At 56.4% G+C, this 9,103-nt stretch overlaps 2 protein-coding genes across 4 annotated transcripts; both read right to left on the bottom strand.

The window, feature by feature from the left end:
- Window positions 1–1,841: 1,841 nt before the first annotated feature.
- PSMB10 (proteasome 20S subunit beta 10) lies at window positions 1,842–5,018 on the bottom strand. Of its 2 annotated transcripts, XM_030299663.1 has the most exons (8): window positions 4,238–5,011; window positions 3,943–4,030; window positions 3,757–3,854; window positions 3,525–3,665; window positions 3,135–3,250; window positions 2,967–3,025; window positions 2,151–2,302; window positions 1,842–2,024 (listed from the first exon to the last, which is right to left on the bottom strand). In XM_030299663.1, the coding sequence occupies exons 1-8, from the start codon at window positions 4,291–4,293 to the stop codon at window positions 1,913–1,915; spliced, it is 822 nt and encodes a 273-aa protein (XP_030155523.1). In that variant the 5' UTR covers window positions 4,294–5,011; the 3' UTR covers window positions 1,842–1,912. The 2 variants fall into 2 exon arrangements, with proteins under 2 accessions (XP_030155523.1, XP_030155524.1); XM_030299664.1 differs by lacking the exon at window positions 2,151–2,302 and having other exon boundaries at window positions 1,857–2,024; window positions 2,967–3,250; window positions 4,238–5,018.
- Window positions 5,019–5,722: 704 nt separating this feature from the next.
- On the bottom strand, window positions 5,723–9,071 carry LCAT (lecithin-cholesterol acyltransferase). Of its 2 annotated transcripts, XM_030299659.1 has the most exons (7): window positions 8,805–9,071; window positions 8,007–8,163; window positions 7,812–7,927; window positions 7,625–7,720; window positions 7,319–7,543; window positions 6,306–6,400; window positions 5,723–6,226 (listed from the first exon to the last, which is right to left on the bottom strand). In XM_030299659.1, the coding sequence occupies exons 1-7, from the start codon at window positions 8,956–8,958 to the stop codon at window positions 5,798–5,800; spliced, it is 1,272 nt and encodes a 423-aa protein (XP_030155519.1). In that variant the 5' UTR covers window positions 8,959–9,071; the 3' UTR covers window positions 5,723–5,797. The 2 variants fall into 2 exon arrangements, with proteins under 2 accessions (XP_030155519.1, XP_030155518.1); XM_030299658.1 differs by having other exon boundaries at window positions 5,805–6,400.
- Between the last annotated feature and the right edge of the window lie 32 nt (window positions 9,072–9,103).

The raw sequence follows: 9,103 nt of genomic DNA, 5'->3' as shown, positions 1-9,103 counted from the left end.
GCCTGGTTTTATGGATCTCCTCGTCCTTGGGCCAAAGTCCCAGGCCTGAGGCATGCCATGCTCCGGTCAGGAGGAGGGTCTCTAGGCCAAGGTCCTGGACTCAGGCCTGGACTTATCAGAGCCCAGGTGTGAGGCTCTCACTTCCACCCTCCAAAACCTGGTCTCTGATTGGCTCCCTGAACTACCTCGCATCCCAAGTGTTGAGCACTGGGTAGCAAGGACCTATGGTGAAATTAGGTTTATGGTAACCACCTGGTGGCTGGGATCAGGGAAGTTTCCCAGGGCTGTCAGGGGCATCAGACTTAGAAGCCTGCTCTGCACCCGGGGGTGATCCTCACAGGTGGAGGGAAGGTCCAGCTGTACCAGCCCTGCTGAGGAAGGCCAGGGCCATGTGGCCAGCACAGGGGTTCTGGCAGGTCACAAATCCTAACAGATAGCATCTCTGTGATCCCTCACCAACTTGAACAGGAGTCAGTTTGCTCAGAGAGATGGTGACTCTCCCACCAGCACATGGTGCATTTGGTTCCAAACCTTCATCTGTCTGGCTCTGAAGCCCATATTCTTGTTGATGAAATGATATCTGGGAGGGGCCTAGCACACAGGAGGGTAAGGTGTGAGTCCTTGGTGACTGGCTGACCTTGGATGGAGGTTACAGATACAAGGGTGACGGCCATCAATCTCTGACAGCCTCCAGGCCTTGGGGCTTCTGTGGGCAAGCTCTTGGTGTCTGCAGCCCATTTGTTGTAGAGCTCCAGGCTGAGCCTGCACTGAGGAAGAGAAGACGACCCTGTGTGCAAAGCTGTAGTGGGTAAGTTGGCTGGGCTCCTAGAGGTGTGGGGGCTCTGACTGATTCAAAACATCAGTCAGACAAATAAGATGAGTTAGTGGTTGAACAGAGGGATGGAGGGACAGAAATGTGATCAAGCAGTTATAACACAATACTAATTGCAAAGTTGATTGTGGGTGTATAGGTGTTTGGTGTACAATTCTTTCAACCTCTGTGTTTTAAAATCTTCATAGTAAAATACTGGGGGGGAAAGGATAATCAGGGTCCCAAGGATGTCCATCCCGGAGTAGACCCTCCCCAGAGGTTGGGCAGATGCTCACCGTTCCGGAGGTCCATTTCAGTCAGCTGTTCTGAGGGCAGGATGCTCCTGCCAGCACACAGCACCTAGGCTGGCCCGCAGTGGGTACTCAGCAGTGGGTTTGCTGGATAAATGTGTCATGTCATCTCTCTCTGCATGAGCCCTGACCCCAGTCAGCCCAGCAAAGTTGGGAGTCAGTTCCCCTGTTCACAGCTCAGCATGTGCAAATAGAAGCCCTGTTTGGTGTCAGCACCTCAGGTGTGCCTGGTCACGGGAGGGGTTTCACAGGTAAAAGTGTTGCAGGGGTGAGGAGTGTTTTGTGAAAATGTACTCTTGGGAGTCAGGGAGCAGTTCCTCGGTCAGCACTTTAGCCCTCAGTGGGGTCCATGGGGGCCTCCTTGACTGAGAGCTGTGGGCTTTGTCCTGGGACACTGATGAGCCAGGGCAAGACTAGGTAGGGGCAGCACATGTGGCCCATCTGGGTTTTACAACAGTCCCCAGTGGACCAGAGGCCAAGAGCAGTGCATGGGAGTGGCAGGGGGGCCTCTGCAGTGTGGAGTCAGGAGGGGGCTTTCCAGCTGGAGCTGCGATGCTTGCCTGGGGGACTGGAGGAGTAGATGCCTGAGGCGATGGGTGGTCACCTCTTAGGCCAAGCCCTGAAACCTTGGCAGGGAGTGGCTTCTGCAGATGTAACTTGGCCACAGAGTTCTCATGGCTGCTTTTCCCCCATCCACCCAGGAAGAACATAGCCATCTGTTTAAATATTTTTTTTTTTTAATTTCCTGGGTTTATTCCCTCTTGTTCCAAGCTCTGAGCACCATCCTACTTCACTCCACTTCCATGGCCTGCACAGTTTCTTCCAGCAGCTCCAGGGTCAGTGGCTTCACTGTCTGGGACAGGACAGCTGTGGTCCCAGGGGCAAAGCGGTACTGGCTAGGCCTGGGAGAGGGAAGGGATGGCCTCTCAACTTGGGCCCATCATGTGGCCCATCTGTTTCTTGCACCCCCTGTCTCCCCTGCTACTGCCCCATCCTCCCTAGTGGTCCCCCATCTCCCATGCTGTCACCTTTTTAAGGGCCTTGTGGGTGAGCTCAATGTTCGCAGAAGCTTGGCGCCAGTCCCCATTATCACACATGCATCCACACTGCCCCCAGAGCCCAGGTCACCTAGGATCCCTGCAGTGATGGCTTCCACTAGCAGCTCCTGCGCGGCCTCCAGCTGTGATGATACATGTGTGTGACGCCTGATGGACCCTTTTGGTATCACCTTCAGGCTACAGCCTAGAGGTTTTGTTCGTCTCGAAGCCCAGACTATTTACCATTTGCTCATACCCAAACCCCTCTCTTTCCCTACTCCCATCTCCAGCCCAAGCTCCCCTGCCCTGGTCTCTGCCTCCCTCTCTCAGAAGACCCTGTGTTCCTATTGCCCCCCATCTTCATAAACCTCTTTGAGTCACTTACACTTGTGGTTCTGCTTCCCAGGGCTGTCCACCCAACCAATATGGTCTTGATCCCCAATCTACTGGTTCACTGCGTTTTCCCTTCTGGTCCTTAGGCACCTCTGAAGCAACACATGTCACCCACTTCCATCCCACCCCAAACAAAATCCAGACCCCACTTGCTGTTCCCTCCTCCTTGAGCTTCAAACGGTCCTCTCTGAGCTTTGACTTCTCCAGGAGTACAAACTTTGGCACTAACGGTGGTCTGCTGGAATAGCACTTCTTCACTCTAACTCCACTGGCCCCTCAGTCTTGACTCAGTCGTCATCTCCTCCAAGAAGCCTTTCCTGACCTCTAAACTAGGTCAGGATATCTCTGTGTTATCCCAGCTCCAACGTGCACTTCCCATCAATGAACGCGTAGTGGGCGACAGGTGTTGCTCACCCCCATGTTGGGCTGGAACCGATCCTCCAGTACCGCCAGGGCTGCGTCCTGGCCCGAACCTGCAGGCAGGAGGGCATCTGAGGTAAGTCGCTGCCATCCCACTGCCGGATGAAGGTGAGGCCAGGGTCGCAGGGGCGGGATTCGTGGGGAAGGGGCGGAAGTGTTCACCCAGGGCTGTGAAGGGCAGACGGCTGTAGGAGCCATGGGGGTGCACGCTGTAGAGTTGCGGTCCGGTCAGGTCTACTCCGCCCACTATCAGCGACGCGCCCACGTAGCCCCGGTACCTTTCGCAGAATGGGCGTGGTGAGCCGCAAGCACCCGGCTCCAGGTCCCGCCCCTCCGTGACACCGCCCCGGACCCACCCCTCCCCCACCCTTTTCTGTTGTTTGGCGTCCCTTGACCAACATTGCTCCTTCCTGTTGCCCAGCTCCACTTAGGCCTGCCTTTTCCGGTCTCCGGGGCTTTCGCAGTCCCGCCTTTCATCCCGTCCCACTTCCTCTCAGCCCCACCCTCCCTGCCACAGCCCTTCCCCAGGGTCATCTTAGCCCCGCCCAGCACCGGAAGAGCGTTTGGCGCAGAACGCGCGTGACCGTGGCCACGCGGGGCTCGCGGCCCGTGGACAGGGCGTGTAGCTCCATGTTGGACGCCGCCATTCGCGTGGTCATCTCGGCGTCCGCGGCTACTCCAGCCCCACAGCAGCTGAGAACGAAGGGAGGGTCGGTGTGGGCGGGGCTGAGATGGATGTGCTGTGTCGGGGATGCGTGGGGGAACGGGGTCGGGGATTTCTCACTAGATTTTGGGGGCGATGAAGTGGATCTTCTCACAGCTTTTGTCCATCACTACGGAATCTCTGGTGGCCCGCGTATCCGCGCCCAGGATGACTCCGTCCTGGGGAGAGGGAGGGGCCTCTAGCTCAGTGTTTGTCGGATCCCCCCAGCAGCCCCTCTGAACACCCCAGTCCCAACTCCCTGCTCACTCGGAACACAAGGCCCGCGATGGTGGTACCAGTCTTGTGTGCTTGAGGGCTCCGGAACCCCGGGAGGACGCGTTCTAAGGATAAGTTTCTGGAAACAGAGTGTTAAGGCCCAGGTTGAGGCTCTTCTGGGACTCCATCACATCCTCCAACTCTGTCCCAGCCTCCCTCACTTCTCAGGGTGAGCTTGGGAATACAAGTCGCCCAACACATGTTGCCGTCCCTTTGCCCCCTCCAGAAATAAAGGTCCTGGAGCTTCTGGGAGTAGAAGCTGCAGAGCCAGCTCACCCCCACATACCTCTGGCAGTTCTCGAAAGAGAATCCCCCTCGGGGCTCTAGCGCTGGCTTCAGCATCTTGAGGTGGGCAGGCTGGTCCAGGGGTTGGGGGTCGATGTGGGACCAGCGCAGAGTGAGAAAGACCAAAGCCTTGGTCCTCTGTCAGCGTCTTCCCCACGCCCCTCTTGGCGTCTGACTCTTCCTGCTTTCGCTTTCACCTTTCCTCAGAGCCTGGCTGTCACCTTTGTGCATCTTCTCCTTTACTTCTGGTCCTAAGCAGCTTGGCAAAGGGGAGGTTTCCTTGCTTGGCTCTCCATCATGCTCCCTAGTCCTCCGTCTTAACAGAGGGACGGATCCCTCCCTCTGACCGTTGTTCAGCAGCTTCTGCCTCTTCCAGCCTGAGCCCCAAGCCTTGCCTATCCTGACCCCAACTCTAACCTCAAGTCCCTCAGCCCTATGGCTGTCATATTGGCCAGGCTTCTGTTACTGCCCTCCCAACATTATCAGGCATGGCTGCCTTTTGTCCTTCAGCATCCACTTTCTCTCAGCTCCTCTCTTTTGTTGCCTTTGCTTCCTCCCTGAAACTTGAAACCCCAAAGCTCAGTCCTCCATCATGGTGACACTGATCCTTCCAGCTTCCCTGTCTCAGATGGTGTCTTCTATCTAACAGAACAGGTGCCGTGGGGCTGCCCATCTAGTGGCCCGGAAGCATGCTGGGCTCTACCCATGGACAAGCCTTATTTCACATCCCAAATTACCCTTTATTTATCCACATCTTTCTCCTACCGCTTTAGCCTCAGCTAGCATCCTCTCTCTCCTGGGTACTGCACTGTCCTCCCTGCCTTCCCCAAGTTTCTGCCCCTACCCACCACCCCCAGGCTCCCCTTTACCTTTCAGAGAAGGGACTCTTTCTAGATTGGAAATCTGGTTACACTCTTTCCCTAGTTAACCCCTTCAGCAACTGCATATTGCCCTTAGGCTCAAACTCAAGTCTTTTCAGTGGCCCACATTACCCTTCTCATCCCATCTGATCTCAGAATAGCCATCACTTCCTCTGGGAAGCTTTCCCTGACCCACAAACAAGATTCTGCCCCTTGGTGCTCCCTAAACTTTTCTCTCAGACCACTTAGCTCCAATAATTAATCTTTCATTAGAAGAATGATCTGATTAGCGACTGGATCTCCCTCAGATTCTAAACTCTTGTGCTTCTGTCACAGGCTTAGCACTCACAAGTCCATGTCCACAGGTGGGTTCTGCCTTCCCTTGGGGGAGTGGGTGGGACAGCTCACATCTTCCCTGCCTTGTACCCTTAGCTCCACGTGCCTCCATCCCACAGCTATGTGTGCAATTACCTCCAGTCGCCCACCCCCAGAGCAGAGGCAGGCACAAGGCAGGCTATGTGCTACATAAACAGCTCAACCGGGAGAGTGGGAAGCTATCATCCTGGTGCTCAGTTCAATCTCAGGCTTCATCAAAGCCCATCTTGCCCTTATGCTCCACAAAGCACCAGGCCTATGGCTATTGCTTGGTGGATACTGGTGCCTGGATGCCACTGCCTCCTCTGCAACCCACAACACACATGTCAAAACTTAAAGAGCAAAAGAGGGTCTTTATTCAGGGGGTCGGGGCCCTGGGCTGGCAGCTGGGGGTGCGGGGGTACGACGTCGGTAGGCACCCAGCAGGATGGCATTGATGTGCTCCAACGTCTGGTTGCTGAAGACCATGTTGAGATGCTGTGTCCCATGCAGAGGCAACAGATGCACAGGCTGTGGCTGGCGGCTCTGCCAGCGGGCACAGAGCTCAGTGCTGCGTGTGGCCACAGTGTCGTCACCATCCTCATAGAGTACCCCCACGGGGTCTGTGTAGGGGAAGCCGTGGTCAAAGATGTAGGTGTTGGGTGTGGGCAGGCCCACGCCATACAGACAGTATACTTCCACTCCAGGTGCTGGGAGGCCTGCCAGTAGGTCACGTGACTGTAGCCACATGTACCAGCCTTCCTCAAAGTGCAAGTCTGCAAAGAAGCGCTGGAAGTCACGGCCTGTGTAGTTGAAGCTGGGCGTGGAAATGAACACATGGTCTTCAGGCCATACCTCTCTGGAAGGAAACATCCAAGGGGAGGTCGTTGTTATGCGCTGTTCCTCTCTCAGCTTGATGCTGGACACGATCGGGATGCCCTGGTTGTCACCTGTGAACACAAAGCAAGGTGGGTCAGGGAGCCAGGTGTGGGTCCCTTGGGCCCACAACTTGCCCCCAACCCAAGTTCAGCTGGATGCTAAATCTTGTCCCTACCCAATCCAAGTTGAGCCTCTGAGCAGGCCTGGCAATCAGTAGGTGTTCAATGTGTGCTTTTTAAATGAGAAGCCCTGATGGCATGTCTGTGGGGCACAGCTGTAGAGCCTCAGGAGGAGGCCAGGGAAGGAGGGGCCTCCTGAGGACGGGTGTACATGTGTGAATGTGGGAGGATGGTGCTGGTGGTTCTCCCTCAGCTAATTGGCCCCTGTGGCCTGCGCTGCACAGGGGTCAGAGCTCCCTTCTGGGAAGGATGATATTAGACTGTGTCTGTGTTTGGCACTTACTGACGTAGTCTGATGAGTGTTTCCCTCAGCAGACTGTGAGCTACTAGGGGGCAAGTTGAGTATGGCTATACCCTGCATACAGTGCGTGCTCAACAAGTGATAGCTATGCCACTTCTCAGAGAAGGGCATAAGGGTTTCTAGGATCTGGCCCTGGCTTTGGCAGATCTGTCCTTAATAGACAGGTCCCTGGGAAAATGGGCTCCTGGAAGCAGAGGCAGCTGAAAGCTGAGTGGGCAGGACCTGAAACCACAAGAAACAGAGGTCCATGAGTCAGGTTGTTGGGGTTCACTTCCTTTCTGTTTACTCTCCTTTTATCACTGAAGCACCAAATCACCCAGACTTCTGGCAGGAGCTACTCTAATGTCTAGGCTAGGGGGCCAGTGACAAGGGCCATGCCTCAGGGGTGGTAAATTACACACTTAGCCTGACATGGTGAGCAGAAGCAGGAGTGAGGGCAGGCCCATGGTCAGCTTCATCCCCCTCACTCCAACCCCCTCATTGACACAGGTGGTCCAAGGCCTTCTCACCTGAAGCCAAGACCAGCATGGGCTTGATGGAGCCCCCCCAAGGAGCCCCAAGAGAGATGAATCCATCAATGAAGCGGTCCTTCCAGGCCTGGGGCTGGCGCAGCAAGAAATAGAGCAAGTGTAGGCAACCAAGGCTATGACCAATGAGGAAGACAGGCTTTCCATAGGCAGCATGCATCTCCTCCACCAGCCCAGCAAGCTTCCGGTAGTATTCCTCCTGCTGGCCTGAGGTAGGGTGGATGGGGTCAGGGCAACGGATGGGGTCAAGGCCCATCTGCCCTGCCCCAAGCCTTCAGAGACACTCACTTGGCTCCAGCCGCCAGTCGTAGGGGGCGGCCCTCACTGTCTCATCGCGCACATACCCGTTGTTGACCAGATTCTGCACTAGTGTGTGCATGTAACCTGTAGGGGAGGCAGCAGCATTGGAGGCTCTGGTCATGGCTCCTGTGGGCTGACCACAGCTGGAGCCTTGCCCTTTCCCCAGTAAACACACCTGCCAGCTTGTTGTTGTCCAGGTACTCAACAGAGTAGGTCTTCCCAAAGCCAGGGACACGGATCTGTACACCAGGGGCATTGGACACGCGCCCAGAGCTGCGGTTGTAGACAACCCTGAGGGCAGTGGGACATTCAGCAGCCCAGTAGCCAAGGGGCAGAGTGTGGGGGCTGGGGCAGAGGGGGTGGCACACACCTGGTGTTATCTATCCAGCAGTCCACTCCAAGGGGTAGGAACATATTGAGATCCAGCCAGATGGTGAAGAAGTCCTCTGTCTTGCGGTAGCACATCCAGTTCACCACATCTGGTTTATCCAGCTTGGCTTCCAGTTGATTCCCCAGGCAGCCAGGCACTGTGGGCACTAGCCTTCATTCTGAATTCCTTGCATTCCTCCCCGCCCTTCTGCCTGTCCCCCCAGCTCCACCCCTTCATCTCCCATGCCCTCAACCCCCAGGAACTAAGGATGTGATCCTTTCTGATAACACCCACCCCCCCACCCCATTCCCCCCAGCAGCCCAAAGCCCTGGTTCCCCTCAGGCAGGGGAGGTGCAGGGGCCAAGGCCACTGACCCCTGTCCCCATAAGGAAAACACCTAGCTTGGCTCTCCATTAATGCCAAAGTCCAAGGTGAAAACAAAGAAGTATGGGAGAATGGGGGCTGGAGACCTGTTTTCCAAGGGCCGGGCACCTTGTCCTTGCTGGGGGTGGGGGCTGAGTGGCTGCAGCTGACCACAGTTTGTAACGCCCTGGCTAAGCCCTCAGGCATACCCGCCCCCAACTCCACCCCCCTAGGGAAATCAGCTCAGAGACAGGAACAGGTGGTGGGGGAAGGGGTGGATTTCTCTGCAGGACAAGCCTTTGGACCCTCAAACACTGAGGCAGGTATCAGGGCTAATGCAGGGGCAGAAGGGCCACGGCAGGGTCTGCTACCAGGGGCTGGGGTCCAAGCTCCCTGAGGTCTGGCCTGGTGCATCAGGGGCCTGTGGGGGCTTACCGAGGATGACGGGCCGTGTGTGGTTACTGAGCTCAGCCTTGGGCGTGGTATGCGGGGGGAAGAGCACATTGAAAAGCCAGAAGGGGGTGGCAGAGGGGAGCAGCAGCCCCAGCAGCAGGAGCCCCCATTGCCATGGGGAGCCCGACGGCCCCATTCCAGCCCTAGTGCCTACTGCCCAGTGAAGCAGTCCCGGGCTGGCCTTATCTGGAGTGGGGGTGGGAGGGGCCCTAAGGCCAGTGGGAGGGACAGCCCAGCCAATGGGGGTGGCCAGACATTGCCGGAAAGGGACATAGCCTCAG

This window comes from Lynx canadensis, chromosome E2 (genome assembly GCF_007474595.2).
Source record: "Lynx canadensis isolate LIC74 chromosome E2, mLynCan4.pri.v2, whole genome shotgun sequence".
NCBI classification, from domain to species: Eukaryota; Metazoa; Chordata; class Mammalia; order Carnivora; family Felidae; genus Lynx; species Lynx canadensis.
Note: the sequence above shows the minus strand (reverse complement) of the source record. Positions and strands in the feature narration are given on the sequence as shown.